The following is a 20,447-nucleotide window of genomic DNA, read 5'->3' as shown; positions in this document are numbered from 1 at the left end:
CACATGACTTTACCTGCATACATGGACGTGCTCAGACACACACTCAGTATATAGTGGACAGTGCTCTAACAATGGAAGCCATCGTGGCAGGTGGAAGGTGTTCTTTAGGGATAGAATCTCATTGCGGGGCTTTGTGCTCTTACCCTCACCTCAAGAATGAAGTGGAGGATTGTCAGACCTTTCGCCACCTATGGAGACTAGGAGACGTGTTGGGTATGGGTGAGGCTGTTTGTGGAGTGCAGCTCCTAGCATGATGCTCCTGGCTCCTCTCAGATACCTGGCTCTTGTCACCTCTCTCTCCTGTGGGGCCGACTGGGTTTTTATTCCTGAATGTCCACCAGATGATGACTGGGAGGAGCACCTTTGTCGCCGACTCAGCGAGGTACTGGCACTTTATTTAGCCTTTAAGAAATCTGTCATCCCATTCCACAATGATCCATTTTCCACCTACCAGTTTCATTCGACTGACAGTTTTTCCCTTTGTTCTTGACCAGACAAGGACCCGTGGTTCTCGACTCAACATCATCATTGTGGCTGAGGGCGCGATAGACAAGAATGGGAAATCAATCACCTCAGAAGACATCAAGAATGTTCGTATGAATGAAAGCTGAGAGACTTTAGACACCATAGCCTTTCCCTGGTGGTTTCTGAGTCTCCTGACCCTGTCTGTGCCCTTGGTCTTTCTGTACAGCTCTCCCAAGCCTCAGGCCCCTGGTTTCCTCCCACCAGGAGCCATCATAAGAGGCTAAGTTTTCCATGCTTTACCTCAGTCCCTGCTTGTTTTTTCCTCTTGTCTCTGTGTAACCCCCTCTCTGTCCCTCTCTTGGTCCCTTCAGCTGGTGGTAAAGCGTCTGGGATATGACACCCGGGTCACTGTCTTAGGGCATGTGCAGCGGGGTGGGACACCGTCAGCCTTTGACCGAATTCTGGTAAGTCATGGGCTCTGTGGCCTTCACGCCTTAGAACCCTCAACCTGTGGTCCTGCCTTCATCAGACAGGGGCTTGCATCATTGGTCGTGCCACCCTTTCACCAGTGTCTGGACTGCAGTGGCCTTTGACCCATTCCTGTACACTCCAGAGTTCTCTTTTGGTACAAAAATCATGGGAGACTATATGCTTTCCTAATAGTGAAGACCAGTATATTAGAGTTCTAAGCATCAGTGAAATTATTGAGGTCTAACGTTACTCAGTTTGAACCCTCCTCTGCTACTTTCTTTGGAAGGGAGAGACAATCTCCTACTTTGTTTTATCAATGAGAAGGGAATATTATTAAGTCCCAGTAATCCTGTTGATTACTATAGTGGACGTGTTTCTCTAGAACCAAGTAGAATCCTTGGGTTCTGAGGACAAGAGAACAAAATCATCAAGCTTTAGATGAAATTTGGCTGGGGAGGTAAATCCTGGTCAGTCCTTGGCTGCAGTCCTTAAATGTGGGACTTAACCCCATGATTTGGAAAGGGCCTTAAGTGTCTTGCTCTCTAGGCTAAGCCAAGAGGGGGAGGCCTGAGCCAGACTGTTTTTTGTTCCCTGGGCTTCTGCAGGGCAGCAGGATGGGTGTGGAGGCAGTGATGGCACTTTTGGAGGGAACCCCAGATACCCCAGCCTGTGTGGTGAGCCTCTCTGGTAACCAGGCTGTACGCCTGCCCCTCATGGAATGTGTCCAAGTGGTAAGTTCTGATCCTAGCCCCCCTTCTAAATAGTCCCAAGCCCCTACCTTGGAGCTCACAGGGCATGAGACTGACTTCTGAGGCCACTGGTACAGGAGAAGATAGAAAGGCAGGATGGTGTATAAGAGACATATAGGAAAAGAACACAGTGGGCTTTGCACAGGAGCTGGAACCTCTGTAACTAATCCTCAGTGTCCCCATCTATAAAATGTTCCTGAGGAAGATGGGAGAGCCTACATCCTCCCTAATTTCTATACAATATCTCATAGCATCCAGCCTCAAACCTTCTTATCATGTCTTTATCAGAAGAGAAATGGAATATCCCTCCTACCTTTATTAAAAGCAGGAGATATTAAGCTCTGACTGAGTAGCTTTTGTCTCTCTATGATTTCTACCTTTCTCTGAACCAACATGAAGTGACTAATACTCACCCTGAGGGTTATTGTAAGGCCTATGAAGAAGCTATGTTAGGGATCTGAGGCAATACCTAGAAAATGTTGGGTGCCCAGGAAATGGTGGCTTTTACTATAAAGGAATCGCACTTTTGATACCACAGGTGAACACTGTGGCTGGGAGCTGGAGTGCCTGGTCTGGGTCTCAGGGCTGGTATGAATGGGCCCCATCTCCCTGCTTCTCTCTGAGACCCAGGAGTTCCAACAACCTGCAGCCTTGCTTGGAATTGTATTCCAAAAGTTCAAAAACCAAAGCATTGACTCACAGAGTGAAAACCAGTGGTTGAGCCCATGGCAGGGATCAGTCTTTTGTTTCAATGGGGTTGCCTGTAGGATCGTCTTCATTCACTCTTCAGTTTAGAGGCTACTTTGAGGTTGAGGATCTGAGTGGAATGGAGGAAGATGTTGTTTATCTGTGAGCACTGCTCCACTCCATACTTCTAATAAGTGGAGCATCAAGTCACCGCTTTTCTTTTGCTGCTCATTACTCAGAAAATTAAGGAAAAACAAAAATAATTTCTGCTTTTATGAAAGTTTAGGGGCATTGAAAAGATGGGGTACAGGGTGGGTAGAAGCCAGTCAGGAGCCCAGATCGTGGCAGGGAAGTCCAGCTGTGCAGAATCTTGCCCTGGAGTTGTAATTGCTGCTGTGCTCCTCCCTCAGACCAAAGATGTGACCAAGGCTATGGATGAGAAGAAATTTGATGAAGCCATGAAGCTGAGAGGCCGGTGAGAAACTGATCAGAAGTTTACCAGCTACAGAAATTAGATGCCAGAATGAAGCCAAAAATCTATGTGGCTCCAGACCCAAAATATGAGCTTGTGCTTCTGCTTCTTCCCATTCTTCTTTTTTTTTGAGTTGGAGTCTCACTCTGTTGCCCAGCCTGGAGTGTAGTGGCATGCTCACGGCCACTGCAGCCTCAACCTGCTGAGCTCTGATGATCCTTCCACCTCAGCCTTCCAAGTAGCTGGAACTACAGGCATGCACTACCATGCCCGGCCTATTTTTTTTATTTATTGTAGAGACGGGGTCTCACCAAGTTTCCCAGGCTGGTCATGAACCCCTAAGCTTGCCTCAGCCTCTCAAAATGCTGGGATTATAGGCTTGAGCCACCATGCCTGGCCTTCTTCGTCTTCATATTGTCTCTGCAATAGCTTCTTCTCCAGGAAGATCAGTTAGGAGGTGACCAGGAGGCTCAACTCATCTCAGGGATGCTCTCCCTGGGATCAGCCTTTTATAATCTGTCATTTCTGTATGTGGGCCCCAGCTAGACTGTAAGTGTCTCTAGGCAAGGTATAGTCTCTTGTGCTGGGCACAGTGCCTGGGAGAAGAGTCCCCAGGTAGTGTTTGATGTATGGGCACCCCTTTGCAGCCCTTCTCAATCCCTGCTCTGCCCCAGTATGTCCTCAGAGTTTTGCCCTGTGGAACTTCCCTCTGGGAGCAAAACTTCAGACCAAGATCTCCATGGCTGCTGGCATGGGGAATGGCCTGAAGACTCTTTCTCTCTTTTTACCATTCATAGGAGCTTCATGAACAACTGGGAGGTATACAAGCTTCTAGCTCATGTCAGACCCCCAGTATCTAAGGTACTGGCAACTTGCCCTCTCCCCCTTTTTCTTCCCCACCCTTGTCTCTCTTCATGAAGTGCTACCCCCAGTCTATACAACCTAAGCCTCTCCAACTTCTCTGACCCCACTCTGATCTTCAGTGATGGGTCCCTGACCCTATTATGATAATTTCCTCTTAACTACCCTGGACATTGGCCCCCTATTTTTAGTGTGCTCTGGGTGTGCCCATGCCCAATTTAGGACTGCAAGACAGCATGCAAAGAATGGGAAAGAAACCTTAAGTATTTTTCCTCTGGGAAAATCTGGAAATAATCACATCTAAGTATATCTAAGCCACCTCTTCTGTTGGAGTAGTGCTTTTCAGTAGTTAGTGTATATCAGAATTATCTGGGTTGCTTATTAAACATGCAGATTCCTGGGCTCCTCTCAGAGGGGATTCATATCTGGGGTACAGGCCGGGGATATGCAGGTTTAGCAAGCTCCCAGTGGATTCTGATGCAGGTGGTCCAAGGATCACACTTTGGGAAATACTGGATGGTCTCTTATTCATTATATAACAATGAGATTGGGGACAGCAGCTCTATTTATTTGTAGTATAGAATGTTGCTTCCAAGGTATCAGGGAGGTAGCAAGCTGTACTGGCATTCCCTGGAAGAGGGCTATGTGTCATCACAGGGTATGTGATGTCCTGATCCTTAGACAAAAGGGGCTCAGAATTCTGTTTCCTTGCTGACCTTTCCCTTTCTCTCGGGGGTTTCTGTCCTCCTTTTCCCCCTGCTTTCCCTGGCACAGAGTGGTTCACATACAGTGGCTGTGATGAACGTGGGGGCCCCAGCTGCAGGCATGAATGCTGCTGTTCGCTCCACTGTGAGGATTGGCCTCATCCAGGGCAACCGAGTGCTGGTTGTACATGATGGCTTCGAGGGTCTGGCCAAGGGGCAGGTATGGGGACTAAGAGGAAGGAGGGCATGTATTCTGGGGCCCAGGAGCAGTTGTGGGGAAGACCAGTGTAGCAGGGTGACATGTCCGCTCTCTTTGCTTCCCCTATCCCTCACTACCTCTCTCTTCTCTCAGGATTCAGGCATAAGTAGATATTTAACTTTAGAGCAATAGGAACAGGCAGGAGCCACTGGAATGAACCTTTGCAAACAACATGTCTTATTATCTCCCAAAGCTCAGCACAGTGCCTGGCATAAATAAGTAGGTGCTTAATATTTGTGATTATGCAGTGAGGGGGAAGAAGTGCATGGGAAAACTAATAACTGATATCCCTCTTCCAACCAAGGGAGAGTCAAGGGGTGGGATAGAACTCAAGAAGTGGCATCAATCGCCAGGTTTCCTGGTGCTTCAGCTGCGATGCAGAATTGTATGGCTTTTCCCTGCAGATAGAGGAAGCTGGCTGGAGCTATGTTGGAGGCTGGACTGGCCAAGGTGGTTCTAAATTAGGGACTAAAAGGTAAGTGACACTGCAAGAATACTTCCTTCCAACCACTCCCTTAAAGGTGTGCCTTGGATGCCGCATCAATTTGTTAGGCCAGGGTTGCTTCGGCTACCCTGTTGTGTGGATCCTCTAGCCCCAAGCTCACAGTTGCTGCAGTGAGGGCAGATATGTCCACCCAAACATCTTGTAGCAGCTCTGGCTATTTATTTATCTGTTTTTCTAATTGGGGTCTCACTCTGTCACCCAGGCTGAGGTGTAGTGTCACAATCACAGCTCACTGCATCCTGGACCTCTCAGATTCGGGTGATCCTCCCACTTCAGCTTTCTAAGTGGCTGGGGACTACAGGCATGCACCACCATGCCCATCTTTTTTTGTAGAGACAGGGTCTCACTATGATCCCTGGGCTGGTCTCAAACTCCTTGGCTCAAGTGATCCTCCTGTCTCGGCCGCCCAAAAAGTGCTAGGATTACAGGCATGACTCATCACACCTGGCCAGCTCTGGCCATTTAGAGCCCCAGCACGAGACAGACGTGAAGGGGTGGGGCAGAAGAGGAGGGCACAAGTCAATAAATTATAAATAAAGCGCCTTCTAACTTGAGCTTTTCTCTCCCTCAATTTTGCTGCCTCTTTCCCAAATTCCAAATTCCCTCCTCCCCCATCACCGGTCAAACTAGGACTCTACCCAAGAAGAGCTTCGAACAGATCAGTGCCAACATAACCAAGTTTAACATTCAGGGCCTTGTCATCATTGGGGGCTTTGAGGTGAGTGCCCCCCACCATTTCTTCCTCCCTGCCTCCCATCTTCCCTCTCTCCCCATTCCTGCCCCTGCTGCTCTCTCCTTCTCAGGCTTACACGGGGGGCCTGGAGCTGATGGAGGGCAGAAAGCAGTTTGATGAGCTCTGCATCCCGTTTGTGGTCATTCCTGCCACAGTCTCCAACAATGTCCCCGGCTCAGACTTCAGCATTGGGGCCGACACAGCACTCAATACTATCTGCACGGTGAGGCCATCCACTTTCCATCCCTTTAGGTCAGGATTAGAATCCCTGGACTGAATGTGGTCCTGAAAGGCCCTGAATGCTAAACATGCCAAACAAGTGGCAATGTTTGAAAAATCCTTCTTCAAGCCAGGTGTTTACATAGACTTTGATGATGTCCAAAAACTACCAAATGTTTTTGTCCTTTCTGAAGTGACACAGCCTAATTTTCTGAGCAACAGAAAGGATAGGCTCAGCTTCCTTCCTAGGAGAGAAGTCCCACACTGTGGCTGGTGAATGTGCCCGTCATCCCTAAACGCAAGAATTTGATGAGGTCTATGGCCCCTGCTGGCCTAGGGAGGAAATAATTCTAGGGTTGAATTCATGGCAGAGGCTAAGGAGTGATAAGAGTCAGACCCCTGACCTTGACTTCGTAACTATAACCCATTGTCTTTGCAGACCTGTGACCGCATCAAGCAGTCAGCAGCAGGCACCAAGCGTCGGGTGTTTATCATTGAGACTATGGGTGGCTACTGTGGTTACCTGGCCACCATGGCAGGACTGGCAGCTGGGGCTGATGCTGCCTACATTTTTGAGGAGCCCTTCACCATTCGAGACCTGCAGGTAGATGCCACCCAAAGCCAGCTGGCTTCCCCCAGTCTGTCCTGACTGTCCCCACAGCAAGCTGATCTATATGAAAGCTCAAATTGAGGATGACGCTGATTGGTCTGTAGAGTACAGTAAGGACCAGAAAGAGCACCATACAGGCATTCTCTGGTGTCACCGTGCACACATGACCACAGCTACTATTGTTGGAGCAGGCATTTTGAGTCAAGTGGTATGCTGCTAAGCCCTTTATGTGCATTTTTGCATTTTCACAACAGACATGCAAGGAAGATGTTATCTCTGTATCATTGATGAGAAAGGTTCAGGAGGTTAGAAAACTTTTCTAAACTCATAAGTGAGTAGGTGGTTTAACTGATTGGGAAAGTGAGCGATCTTTCTACTATATCATGCCGCCCCTTAGATTTCCCTTGCTGTCAATCATCCTGGTTTTGAGGGAGATATCCTTTCACTTCCAGGGTGAGGCTCTAACATCTGTTTCGCAGAGGGACCATATGGATCATTTTCCTAGATCCCAGTTCACTGGAGGAGAAGAGAACCACAAAGTGGAGCTTTAGCAGCAGGATGAGAGAACTCCCTAGTCTGAGATCCCAGACAACCCTAACAGAAGTAGGGGATGGGAATCTGCCTCTTTGTGCCCAAATCAAAGGTCAAATGAAAGAATGTCTTCCTTCCAGATGAATCAATGCTTTACATACAAGCAACCTGTTTATTTGTTTGTTTGTTTGTTTTGAGTTGGAGTCTCACTCTGTTTCTCAGGCTGGAGTGCAGTGGCCCACTCACAGCCACTGCAGCCTTGACTTACTGGGCTCAGGCAGTCCTTCTGCCTCAGCCTCCCAAGTAGCTGGAACCACAGGCACGCGTCACCACTACACATTTTTTAATTTATTGTAGAGATGAGTTCTCACCAAGTTACCCAGGCTGGTCTCCAACCCATGGGCTCAGGCAATCCTCTCACCTTAGTTTCCCAAAATGCTAGGATTATAGGCGTGAGCCACTGTGCCTGACTGACAAGCAACCTATTTAAACCAATATTAGGCTGGGCACAATGGCTCATGCCTATAATGCCAGCACTTTGGGAGGCTGAACTGGGAGAATGTCTTCAGCCGAGGAGTTTGAGAACAGTCAGGACACATGGAGAGACCTGTCTCTACAAAAAAAAAAAAAAAAAAAAAAAAAGAAAAATTTAAATTAGCTGGGCAAGGTGGCATATGCCAGGAGGCTGAGGTGGGAGGATGGCTTGAGCTCAGGAGTTGAGGCTGCAGTGAGCTATGATCATGCTACTTTACTCTAACCTGAGTGACACTGTCTCTAAAAAAAATAAAGCAAAACAAAACAGACCAAAAGAGTCTCCCCTCTGAGGGAAGGGGAACCAGAAGCCCTTAGAAAGGGAGATCGGAGAGGGTGAGGGACTGAAAACCAACAGTTACTGCAGTTGTCTCTGATGCTTTTTTCCAGTTCTACCTGTCTCATTTGTTTAAATTTCATTCCACGTGAAACTTTTAAAGGAATTAGGCATAGTTCAGGCTCAGGATTGTAAACAACACTCCCCCATGTTCCTCTCCCCTCTTGGAGAGGCCTGCTGTGGAAGAGAGTGTGTACATTCACCAACCCACCATATCTACTCCCACCTAGGCTTAGGATTTACTGTTTCATTTTCAGGCAAATGTTGAACATCTGGTGCAAAAGATGAAAACAACTGTGAAAAGGGGACTGGTGTTAAGGTACCTCATCCACAGCTTGCTCCTAAGTGAAGAAAAAATTAGTCAGGCTTTGGCCCTAACCCACAAAATGGATCTGTGGTCGGGACACCCTGTGTGGTCTGTAGATACAAAGGGAGAGGGCAGCCTATTCCCTGAATCCTGGGAGGAGATAGAAGAGGGAAGAATGCAGCCCATAAAAACAGAAAGGGGGGATAGGAGACAACCAGAGTCACAGGCTTTTGGTCTCTACTTGGCAGGAATGAAAAGTGCAATGAGAACTACACCACAGACTTCATTTTCAACCTGTACTCTGAGGAGGGGAAGGGCATCTTCGACAGCAGGAAGAATGTGCTTGGTCACATGCAGCAGGTAGGGAAGACATCCCAGTCACCAGACGTATAGCCCCCAATAGTCACTGAGGCTTCTGCCGGCCTTCACCAGTCTGCCGGAGGCTGTCAGCACCACCATAGAGCATGGGCTTGTAATCTTTCACAGTCCTAGAACCCAAACATCTTCATCCTTGACGTGACCATAGAGATTGGTTATGTGGCTCATCCTTTTTGTTTAGGGCAGGGTTTCTCAACTTCGGCACCTTTGCTATTTGGGGCTGGATACTTCTTTGTCATGGGTGGCTGTTCATGCATTGTAAGACAGTTTAGCAGCAGCCTTGGTCTCTACCTACTACATGCCAGTAACATCTCCCTTTCGTGTCCAATTGTTACAAAAATGCCTTCAAACATTCCCACTTTCCCACCTACTTTCTCTTAGTTCCAGGAATATCTGTATGATGTTTTTTATTATTCTGAAGTGCTACCAAGGGCAGCCAGATTGGGCCACAATGAACACTTTCATATCATTGGTGATAGTGACTCACAAAAGATGCTAGGCTAAAGAGGGGCAGGGAACTGACCCGGCAGGCTGTAAGACTAAAACAGGATCTGACAGCTATAGAGCTAAGAGAGGGAATTGTGGGAGCAGTTATTTCCTTTAAATATTTCCACCAGCAGAAGCCACAGTGGCTATTCTAATAAATGACCAAATGTGCTGAACTGGCTCACCTGGATCCCAGCACAGTTCAGGGCATGCTTTCATAGTTAGGCTTTTAGATTCTTGTTTCTGGCTATAAACCTGGGGCCCATCTTTCCTTTTTATCTGCGTATCTGGATATCTCTGCCACTTCATTAGAGTCCTTCCCTCTGTCATTTTATGTTTCTTTCTCCAGGGTGGAAGCCCAACTCCATTTGACAGGAATTTTGCCACTAAGATGGGTGCCAAGGCTATGAACTGGATGTCTGGGAAAATCAAAGAGAGTTATCGTAATGGTACGTGGGGTGAGAGGGACAGTGTCCTCGAGAGAGGCTGGTTCTCAGGATAGGAGCTGATCCACCATCCCTTATTGCAGGGCGGATCTTTGCCAATACTCCGGACTCGGGTTGTGTTCTGGGGATGCGTAAGAGGGCTCTGGTCTTTCAACCAGTGACTGAGCTGAAGGACCAGACAGATTTTGAGTGAGTACATAGACTTTCTGGAGTGGTTCTCTCCCTGGTAGTTATCCTTTTCTTTTAGGAGTCACACCTATAATCTTATCCAATTTCAGATCCAATAGCTGTGTCCTAAATCCAACTCCTTCCACCCAACTTCTTCCTATAAGTCTTTTGTAGAAGTTGATTAGGGTGCTAAAAGATTTGAACAGTATCTACCTCATTCCTCCATAGGCACCGAATCCCCAAGGAACAGTGGTGGCTAAAACTGAGGCCCATCCTCAAAATCCTAGCTAAGTACGAGATTGACTTGGACACCTCAGACCATGCCCACCTGGAGCACATCAATCGGAAGCGGTCTGGGGAAGCTGCTGTCTAAACCTCTCCGGAGCAAGAGGAATGTAGACGATCTGGTCATGGTCAGCTCACCACCCCGATAGATCTAAGTACACGTTTTCTCAGTGTTTTAGCTCTTTTTCCATTAGGTTTCCTTTAATCCTGTACCTGCAGCCATAGTCAGCTCTGGCCAGGAGCTGGATCCAGGAGGGAGGGGCAGTGAGTGGAAGCTCCTTTTAGGTAGAATTTAACATGACTTCTACCCCAGCTCCATCTGTCACACAAGGCTGGGCTCCTCTAGTGTTACTGCTAGATTTCATCTACTCAGTGAGACTTCCTAAAATACGCTTTATTTATTTCTTTGTGATAACAAAGAGTTTTGGTTCCTCTACTACTTTTACTACAGTGACAAATTGTAACTACACTAATAAATGCCAACTGGTCACTGCTTTTGGTTCTCCTGCTGTCATCTACAAGAGAAATGTAATACTATCAGCCCCGTGTACCAGGCACTTGCCTGTGAATCAGAAAAGATGTTCAAGGTATCACAGGGGCATAGGAAGGGATTATCTTTAGTACATCACTTCTGCTGGTTGTCCAGAGTATTACTGCCATACTCTAAAAACAGTTCTGAATAGTGTCTGAGAAGACTTGTTGTCAGAATCAGGAATTAAGGCAGCAGCTAAATACTCTTTGCATAGTTCTTTAAGAGGAAGAGAAATTAACAATAAGTAGCAAGCACTGTGGTGGGTATTTTATCATTGAATCTTCAAAATAGCTTTTTGAGGGGAGTGGTGACAGACCCACTTCAGAGATGAGAACACTGAGGCTCAGGATGATTAAATAATGTCTCCTTCAACAATGTTCAGATAGAACTCAAACTCAGTTCTGACTTCAAAGCCCATCCTCATTCCCCATGCCTCTGCTTCTTACCATGCTACATCAATCCCACAAACCTTAGGGGCTGTGAAAATAAAGTGGAAGGGAAAGTATTGGCATTCATTCAGAACATTTTGTGCTAACTGTAGTTAACTTACAGTTTCTTTTTCCTATCTTTAATCCTAGAGCTTTTTCTTGTAGAAAATGATGAAGAAGAAAGGGATGGCTGGGTAGAAAGCTAATCACAAGAAAAATATCACTTTGTAAAGAATAAAATACTGGATCATGATATGATCTGGAAAAATAAAAAGCACAGCAAAGACCACTTAAAGACAAAAACCAAAACCTATGAAGGTATATGCCATTTCCCCAGAGCTAAAAAGTTAAATCACGTGTAAGCCCTAAGTGGAGGGGAAGCAGAATTTATTAGCCACCAACTGCAAGAGTGATTGTGAAGTTACTGAAAAAAACAGTGACATCTTTTCCCACATGGACCAAATGATTTCCCTTTCCAAAATATTAACTGTCATGATGAGAAATGAAGTAGCATCTAAAGCAGTGGTCATAAGCCTAACCTGAATATTAGCACCTAGGAAGCCTTTAAAAATACTGATGCCCAGGACCACTTTGGGCCAATCCCTGCGGGTGGAGCCTGGGCCTTAGTATTTTTAAAAATTTACTTAGGTTGTTCTAATTAATAGGCTTGAGAACTCCTGACTGAGGCAGTGGATCTTATTCCTGGCTACAGAGTAGACGCATTTGAAAATCTTAAAACCCACTGATGTCCCCAGCCCCAGCCTAGAATATTCTAAACAGTTGGTGTGGGGTGAAATCTTGGCATCAGTGTTTTTAAAAAGCTTTTTTGGTGACTTAATGTGCAGCTAGGGTTGAAAACATAAAAGCAGTGGTTCCAAATCTGTGGTAGGGGAGTATAAAGGAAGGAGAAGCTCTGTAAATTCTCTGCCCAAGCCTTGTTCACTCCATCAGTGCCCAGAACGACTGTTGCCAATGGAAGAAAGATTGGGATGGAAAGGCACATTGAAGAGCCAGCCAGTAAAGGAAGAACTTTTTCTAAATGGGGAAGTGGGGGGGGGGGGGGGCTGAGAACAGAGAAAAGCAGGAACAGAGGAAATTGCCAAACTTGCCTTTAGAACTATTTATTTTTTTTTAATGGGCAAAAAACACCAATAGCAAAAGGACAAAAGCAGACATTCTTTTCAAATTAGCTGTGTCAACTTATCTCATTCATTTATTTTAAATTAGCTGTGTCAACATATCCTATTCACTTTTTTTTTTTAGTTTCCAATCAGTTTTTTAAAAAAAGGTTTTTCATATTTGCATACAGGTCATCTAAGATCAAATAACAACGTGATCTAGTTTAGAAACATGAGAAGCAAGAGTATTGTTGACTAAGTGGTATTCACCAAAACAGACCTCTTTTGGGTAGGTGGGCCATCTTATAAGAAGCTCTTACATGCTCTTTCCCCCATTCCCTTGCCAACTCCATCCCCCACCAATATCTTGTAGAGATCCGTTAATAAAAAGGGCTCCCAAAACAAAGAAAAATAACCACACTTGAAGCAGAGTGAGCTTTTCACAGGGAATGGAGACCCATGGGAATAGGCAGCCTAGCCCACAATGCCTCCCCTGCTAGAACAAACACCTTAGTCCAAGAAGTAGGAACTACCGGCTAAGCCCATGAGAGTAAACTGACTTTCAGGAAGAGAAACAGCTGCATTAGAAGAAAAGTTCTCAGGACTTTTAGAAGTTCTCAGGACTGCTTAGAACCTGCTATTTCTTCTATGTAGAAAGCTGCAAGATAATCACTCTTTCTGAAATAACATTGCTGAACTACTATTAACTCTTGGGCACACCATGGAAAAGGGGCAAAGACTGCTATTTCCTTTGATTGGAGAAACAAAACCAGTTCCTTCTGAATGCCTCATGACATGGCACGCTAGGGACATCATCCAGCCCAATTCTGAATCGACATCATTTGACGTTGCAGTACCTTTATCTTTGGGATGCAGTTGTTATCAGTTGACACTGTGATTTTCTTAAACTTCTTCACATAACAATTCAAATGCTATTTAGAAGGTATTCTTCTGGAACATTAGCAAGGTCCCCAAAGGAAAACCACTCATACACTCTTTAAATACTTTCCCTCCTCCTAGGGAAATTTAGTTGCACTGTCAACTCCTTCCCTAAAGGGAAGGGCTAGGGGAGACCTCTCCTTTTGCAGGGTATGCTGTTAAAAGCCAAGTAAGCAATAAACAGAAAACAAAAGTGAGAGTCTTTTGTTTGGTTGCTTGGTTTGGGGTGGGGGGGACATTACTGCTGTAACATGTTGCTTTGAAATCTATAAACCATACAACAGGAAAAACTGCTTTTCTGTTTTCCATGACAAAGAGACAGTACTGCAAGGACAACCTCACCCAGAGTGGCCCACATGATGGTGCAAATGTCTCCTCCAGGCTACTCTACAAGTAACAAGTATTCCTTCAAAGAAGCTGGCAGTGGAAGGCCCTTCACTGCATCAGGCAGATACTGGAGTCCCAGGCTGCGGCGCACAGCATAGCGAGAGAGTGTTTTGAGAGTCCCTGGGGCTGAGCACAGAACCGTCAGTTTTTCACATAGCTGCTGGTCTCTGGCCACTTCTCGTGGCATGGTGCCATTTTTCCTCAATTCAAAGTGTCCAACGGCTCTGTGGAGGAGCTCAAAGCAAGAGTCCTCTTTCTCTGTTCCAAGTCCCCTGACTAGCAGAGCCACCAGGCGGGAGATGGGTGTCTGGCCTTTTAGGTTGACGACTCTGACCTCTGCGCCATAATCAAGAAGGATGCTGACGCTCTCAAGATTTCCCTTCATGGCAGCCCAGCTGAGTGGTGTGTCATTGTTGTAATCCAGAGCATTGACAGAGGCCCCACTCTCTAGGAGAGCCCGCACACACTCAGCATTGTTCTTAAAGGCTGCCCAGTGAAGAGGGGTGTCTCTGTTGCCATCCAGTGCATTGGGGTTTGCACCATACTCCAACAGGACTTCCACACAAGCCTCATCTTTCTCTGCTGCATAGTGGAGGGCTGTTCGGTTGTACCCATCCAGGGCATTCACCTGTAAAAGGGAGGAACTCTATTACAGTCGACACTACTGGGAGGAAGACAGGAGGGCAGCAAAGAAGCCTACACATATCCACCCACTACCTTTGCTACACTGTGCTTTTAACAAAAGTGTCAACGAGCAATTCCTAGGGAGTTCTGGTGATAAAGATGGAGATGTGACTGGAGCTTAGAGGCAAAAAGAAGAACAGTCCCAAATCAATCAACAATCTATTATGTGCATTGCCTAGCTGGCCAGCATGATTTTTATTTGTGTGCGTGTGAAATCTGCCACAATGGCCTGCATTATTTAGGTTTTTGCTGCAACATTCACTTCTCTATGCATTAGAATCTCTACCACAGAGTAAGGGGTAAAGCAGTAAAAGATGAAGTTGAAGTTCTTGTAAGTGCTCTGAAAGACATTTATTGGAGAGTTGCTTGAATATACAGAGTAAGAGTTTGGGGTTGTTTTACTTATCCCGATTCATTTAGTATCCTGTGGCTAATGGCAACCAAACTGAAAAATAAAATGGTCAAAGCTCTGCCCAGATAGCTTACTTAGCTATGTTCTTTAACCATACAGAAAAACTGAAAATATTAAACTAAGTCAGACCTGTGCAAAAATATACGGCAAGTTCACTAGAGAAACCAGATGACAGCATGTGGAGGGAATAGTACTAATCTAATGCTAGAAAAGCAGTTGGCTTGTTGAAAGTCAGCAGCACCTATGGCGTTTTTACTTCAAATTGCCAAATTTTTATGTAGCACATTCCCCCATTAAATGCAATAAAGCAAAACTGAAAGTTAGTTCAATATTCTGTTTAGCTAAAACGTATCTTTTTCCCCACCCCTGGCTATTTTTACTTTCCTTGTTGGCATTAATCACTAGTTTTCACTTCAGGGTCACTCACAAAGAAATAGGCTTAATCACAAAGTTATGGACTAGCAAATAGAGAATCACATGGCTGTATGGAGATGAAGATGCTGAGGCTGGCCCTGTAGGCTCACTGTGCAGCGTGTTTGGGGCGGCACACCAGCTTCAGGGCTTGTTTAACTCACACTGGGACCTCAGCACATGCATCAAGACTGCTCACAGTCAAAACTGCTTGTTTATTTATCTAACAAGCACTTACTTAGCAATTACTATATGCCAGTGTTCCAAATGCTTTACAGTCTTTTGAAAAAGATACCATTATCATCCACTTTTGCAATGGGGGAGCTGAAGTAAAGAAAGGTTTAAGTAACTTGTTTAAGGTCACACAGCTGGAAGTGGCTTAGCTGGAATTCAAATCCATGAACTCTGGCTCTAGAGTCTGTTCTTGTAATCATTCATTATGCTATACTGCTTCATGTCAATGCCAAGGGTCTCCTTTCAACAATTAATCTGTTTTTTATCTTAAGATATATTAGAAAGAAGACAGAAACAAGATATACTAAAACAAACAAAAAAAATTAGTGGGCAAAAACAGCACAATTAATCCTGAGGAAGGGACTGCTTTATATTTCTTTTCCAGTGACAGTGGTATTAGAATTGCACTTTTGATAGCAGGTCCCAAATGGTTTAGATTTAATAAGAATTGAGGGGTCTCTGCACTTATAGTTCCTGGACAGTCAACAGACAGTAAGAGGATTAAACAGAAATATAAACAACCAACAAGGTAAGCTTCTTCCTGGAGCAATGGACAGCTTAAGGAGAAGAAAGAAAGGCAAAGGAACAAAATCCTTACGGTTTAAAAAAAAATTTTATATTTACTATTACTTTTTTTTTTGCAAAGGAACCAAATCCTTAGTTTTTTTTATATTTTCTGTTACATTTTTCTTTAATATCAGCTACACCCATGTTACTATGAGTTGGAAGGTAGGACTGGAGGGGGGAAAAGATGGAGAAGAGATGGGGAGGTATTCTAAGAAAATGTGAAGTTCAAGTTTTAGTGAATCATTAATGTGAAAGTATTCAAAACATTACCTCAGCCCCCTTTTCTAGAAGTAACTCCACACAGTCAGCATCTGACACCATACAGGCACAGTGTAAGGGCTTCAATGTGCCATGGGTGCAGTTCACATCTGCTCCCTGTGGGAAGAAGGAAACTTCAGTCAGCTGTGGCTGGTCCAGCAGGAGACTTGGAACTGAATCCAGAAGGTACTCAATTCTAACCCCGACTACACTGTAGACACACTGCTGGTTCCTAGCTTCCACGAGTTAAATAAACAATATTATAATGTCAATGTCCAATCCAAGGAAATACGCTGAAGATGAAGGAAAGGAACTGCTAACACCTTAGATCAAATAAGTTTCTCTATAAGGTAGCCCACCAGGTGGCCACTGGGACATCACTGAGGACATAACCTGATATATCAAAGCATATTAGAACCTTATTGTCAGGCAGGAAAGCTGGATCAGCAATCTGCTTTACATGGCCACCATGCCCTGAAAAAGTAGGAAAGTAACCGTCAGACCGATGCCAGAACTGCCATGCTCTTTTTGCCATTCAACAAATGACCATCACTTATAGTAGGGTCATTTTGATGTTATTTGTGTGTGCTTGTTCATAAACATCTTCAAAGTAGCCTTTTAGTATCAGCGCTTTCTGCCACCTAGCCTATGCTGGTGCTTCCATTCAAAATCTGATAAAGGAGATGGAAATACCAGTCAGACCAAAGACACTGAATGACTCAGCAGTGGAGCTAGAATTAGAACGTGACAAAGTTTCTACTGCTGAGTCTTCTGACACCAATTTGCTGAGAACAAGCTAACATGGAAACCCTTGTGAGCCTTTCCTCATACCTGGGTTATAATAATTACCGGGAGAGATTTTGCTTGCCTTCTATCTTAGCACAACTACCACTTCTAGTTCTGTAAAGGATATCAACCCCTAAAATGCATGGTAATTATAGTTTAAGAAAGCACCTTTACTATCTGATATCAAAGCACTGCTCTTCAGTAATCCATTAGGGTTTATGAGGAATGTTCCCACTTCACCTCTCAAAGGATTCTTAAGTGTTAACACTCACCCCTCTGATGAGGTCCTCTACATTATCATGTGGGAAGGAGCGGATGGCAGCAATTGTTCGGATCAAGCGCTCTGAGAGAGAGTATTTGCTCTGAATGCTCTGCATAATATACCACATACTGGAACTCATCAAGGCTCAGAGTGTGTTCACATGCTCCAAACTGCCTGAAACAAAGATACAATATCACTGAGCACACCTGTCTTTAGGGTAAGGCACTCTATGAGGCATTCTCCATACTATAAGCAGATTTCAAGAGTTATTAACTAATACCATTTTTCCTAATCATAAAGAATTAGAGTATAGTAGTTGCTTAGAGAGTTGGGTAAACCTAGGCACAAATGCTGTGACCCTCAGGACTTTCTGATGTAGTCTAGTACAAGACTTTCCTAGGAGGTACTAGGACTCCCATGGAGCTCTGTGTGGTTTACAAACAAAGCTGGGAAAGGAATGGCATTTTTTAAAGGCTGAAGATGCCACAAAGCATTCTTTTACTTCTTTGAATTTTTGTGGCCTTTCCTATCAGCACCACTGTTAGGTTATTTATTGCATTTGGCCTTACAGTATAGTTATGAGTTATGCACATATTATTTCACCATCTAAATTGCAATCAGAAGGCAAGGACCTTGTCTTCAACTTTTTTGCTCATGCAAGGGCAGAGACAGAATCTCATAAAAATTCAGTATTTAAAAATATTGGTTGGTTGATGAACTAATGGGTATGGAAGAGCTTGTTACCTGTGAGAAGACAGGAAGGGAGCTATGAAACAAATATATCTATCTTAATAATGACAAGGCATCTGTAAAGTATTTTCAAACGTCTTCAGCAAAGAAAAAAATAGGAAATATTTGAGATACTATTTTAAAATAAGGAAGAAGAGCAAAAGCATAACTATTCTGGAGTCATCAGAAAGCAAAATTAAAGTTAACACCAATGAAATGTGCTTGCATTTTAGGAAAATAAGCAGATTTAAAATGAAAAAACAATTTTAATAATTGGCCAGGTACAGTGGCTCATGCCTGTAATCCCAGTACTCTGGGAGGCCAAGGTGGGAGGACTGCTGTATCTGCAAAAATTTTTTAAAATTATCTAATCGTGACAACGAGAAAAAGATTTGGGGAAATATATGTTGAAACCACAATATGACAGAATTATAAGATGAAAGATTAAAATAATGCAATATATTTAAATGCAATTCTAATAAAAGTTGACTGTATAACAGATAATTACGGAGTATTTAAAATTACAGCTAATAAAATACAGCGTTTCTATACAAAAGCACATATCAAAAATTGTAGAGAAAAATATTTTCAGTATGAGCTCTCTAGGTGTAACTACTTAGAGTCTGTGTTCTTATTAAAATATAAGCTCCTTGAGAGTAAGTATAGTCTTTTTTTCAATAGTGCCTGACCTCCAACAGGTCCTTAATAGCTATTTGTTGAACCAATGAAAAGCTTATTACATTGAATTTATTACTTATTACAATAAATTCAAGAATTGCAGCAATTAAGCACATTATGCATATGAAATTGCATATATATCATTTCACAGTATATAATTTTTGCCTTCTGTGAAGGGACCATCCCTTTATATATTATATAATATGCTATAAACTCTTATGGTTTGTATTTGCTAATCAGTATTATCTATAGCAGATATAAATTCGATTAATCAATAGAACGCAAGTTAAAAATATTCAATTCATAAGCATCAATGATTCAAATAGGATATTCTCCCCCATCTTATCATGAATGTATAAGCTTACACGCTTGCCAAAGACATTTCTTACTAACAGCTCAGTTTCTCTAAAGTGTTCTAGATGGTTTAGGATTGGTATATGTTTTAATCTTTCCAATAACCACTAAACTCCTCAGAGAAATTTTATACTTTGTTGCAAGAAAAAAGGGAAAAAAGACAGATGCATTTGAGTCGACGATTCCAATAATGGGCGCAGAAGACAGTGTCTAAAGAGAGAGGTTTGGACTGAAGTGGTTCTGTTAACCGTTTCTGGAACAGGATAATCTAATGAAACCAAACCCTACACTTTGGGGCAGCTCCTGGACTCCAGGCTAAGAACTCCGAACCGAGAGTACGACCAATGGTCCATGCTGCCTCGAAGATCCCGGGAAAAGGGTGAAGCTTCACATTGACAACACTCACTGTCAGGAAGAGTTAAGGAAATCTAAATTCGACGGCTCTCCGGACAGCAGCCCGGGCAGGTTTGACCCCCCGCAGGGGGCCCTTTCCTCTGCTAGTGCTGAAAGCCCTCTCCCCGCCCCGTTTTCTTTCGTTTCCGGATCCACAGAAAACACCAAAGGGTTTATTTTTATTGCGACGCTAAAAAGCAACATGGAAGAGAAACGACACTCGGCACCTCCGGTGCTGGTGAGGACCCTCGACCGAACCAGAGGTGTCCCCACTCCCACCGCACTTACTGCGGAGGGCTCGCGGCAGCTGTCTCGCCGAGGCCAGGGGGCGGGGCAAGACGCGAAGTGCAAAGATCCGAGCTGTCACTTTCCGCACTGGCTCCCCAAAGATCGCAGCAACCCCGGCCCGTGTGGAACTGAAAGGTGGTCGCGCAATCTGCGCCCGGGGTGCCCCGGAGGCGAATCAACGCCCGCCCCGATCAGCGTCTTAAGGCCGGGAGCTACGTCTTAGCCGCTAGGGCTTGCGGACCTCGAGCGGGGACCGGAGGAGGCGTTAAGGGGCGTGGTGTCCGGGTTAGGGAACTTGACTGCACACCATTCCGCACCGAGGACCGCACTCACCGAATCGCCGGGCAGAGGTGGGTCGTGAGAGCGGCTGTCAAGGTGTGACCCGGAAGCAAAAGGTGTCGGCCGTGGCCTCTCTGTTTACGGGACGAGAAGATCAACTAGGCTGGGCGCCTGCGCACTGGCCGGCGTCCGTCAACAGGACGCGCCTGCGCAGACTTGTGAAGCCTCCTCGGTCCTAGCGCGGCCTAGTTGCGGGTTCCTTTCTCCCCGCCCCAGAGGTCTTGCGCGCAGGCGCAATGTGGTGCCTTCGGCCGCAGGTCCCGGGATGGTGTAGTCGTCCTGCGGTGGGGAAGAACAAACTCGCAAACACCAGCTTGGGCCGGCTTGGGCCGATTCCGTTTGGTCACGCCCGTGTGGACCAGCCTTCGTTGGGTCCATCCCACTTTCATCTCTTCCTTCCACTGTCTTCATCTGAGATCAAGCCTGGTTACCTAATTCCCAGAT

The 20,447-nt window shown here is 45.0% G+C and overlaps 2 protein-coding genes across 9 annotated transcripts in view; one reads left to right on the top strand and one right to left on the bottom strand.

The window, feature by feature from the left end:
- PFKM (phosphofructokinase, muscle) overlaps positions 1 to 10,699 on the top strand; it is a 42,795-nt gene extending 32,096 nt beyond the window's left edge. For all 3 annotated transcript variants that reach the window (XM_021718168.1, XM_008069252.1, XM_021718169.1), the window contains 16 exons: positions 274 to 382; positions 495 to 590; positions 837 to 929; positions 1,542 to 1,667; positions 2,783 to 2,847; positions 3,642 to 3,705; positions 4,480 to 4,629; positions 5,073 to 5,143; positions 5,804 to 5,891; positions 5,977 to 6,129; positions 6,565 to 6,729; positions 8,392 to 8,453; positions 8,690 to 8,801; positions 9,655 to 9,754; positions 9,835 to 9,940; positions 10,148 to 10,699. In XM_021718168.1, the coding sequence (XP_021573843.1) occupies positions 274 to 382; positions 495 to 590; positions 837 to 929; positions 1,542 to 1,667; positions 2,783 to 2,847; positions 3,642 to 3,705; positions 4,480 to 4,629; positions 5,073 to 5,143; positions 5,804 to 5,891; positions 5,977 to 6,129; positions 6,565 to 6,729; positions 8,392 to 8,453; positions 8,690 to 8,801; positions 9,655 to 9,754; positions 9,835 to 9,940; positions 10,148 to 10,292 (1,705 nt within the window). In that variant the 3' untranslated portion in view covers positions 10,293 to 10,699. The remainder of the gene's footprint in view (positions 1 to 273; positions 383 to 494; positions 591 to 836; positions 930 to 1,541; positions 1,668 to 2,782; positions 2,848 to 3,641; positions 3,706 to 4,479; positions 4,630 to 5,072; positions 5,144 to 5,803; positions 5,892 to 5,976; positions 6,130 to 6,564; positions 6,730 to 8,391; positions 8,454 to 8,689; positions 8,802 to 9,654; positions 9,755 to 9,834; positions 9,941 to 10,147) is intronic.
- Positions 10,700 to 12,260: 1,561 nt separating this feature from the next.
- Positions 12,261 to 20,124, bottom strand: ASB8 (ankyrin repeat and SOCS box containing 8). 6 transcript variants are annotated; one of them, XM_021718173.1, is made up of 5 exons: positions 19,998 to 20,124; positions 17,233 to 17,396; positions 16,187 to 16,291; positions 14,326 to 14,379; positions 12,261 to 14,236 (listed from the first exon to the last, which is right to left on the bottom strand). In XM_021718173.1, the coding sequence occupies exons 2-4, from the start codon at positions 17,359 to 17,361 to the stop codon at positions 14,356 to 14,358; spliced, it is 258 nt and encodes an 85-aa protein (XP_021573848.1). In that variant the 5' UTR covers positions 17,362 to 17,396; positions 19,998 to 20,124; the 3' UTR covers positions 12,261 to 14,236; positions 14,326 to 14,355. The 6 variants fall into 6 exon arrangements, with proteins under 6 accessions (XP_021573848.1, XP_021573849.1, XP_021573847.1 ...); XM_021718174.1 differs by having other exon boundaries at positions 17,233 to 17,392; XM_021718172.1 differs by lacking the exon at positions 14,326 to 14,379 and adding an exon at positions 16,545 to 16,648 and having other exon boundaries at positions 19,998 to 20,071.
- Between the last annotated feature and the right edge of the window lie 323 nt (positions 20,125 to 20,447).

The sequence above is a fragment of the Carlito syrichta genome, unplaced genomic scaffold (genome assembly GCF_000164805.1).
Source record: "Carlito syrichta isolate Samal-C Ts95f unplaced genomic scaffold, Tarsius_syrichta-2.0.1 Scaffold311884, whole genome shotgun sequence".
Taxonomy (NCBI): Eukaryota; Metazoa; Chordata; class Mammalia; order Primates; family Tarsiidae; genus Carlito; species Carlito syrichta.
Note: the sequence above shows the minus strand (reverse complement) of the source record. Positions and strands in the feature narration are given on the sequence as shown.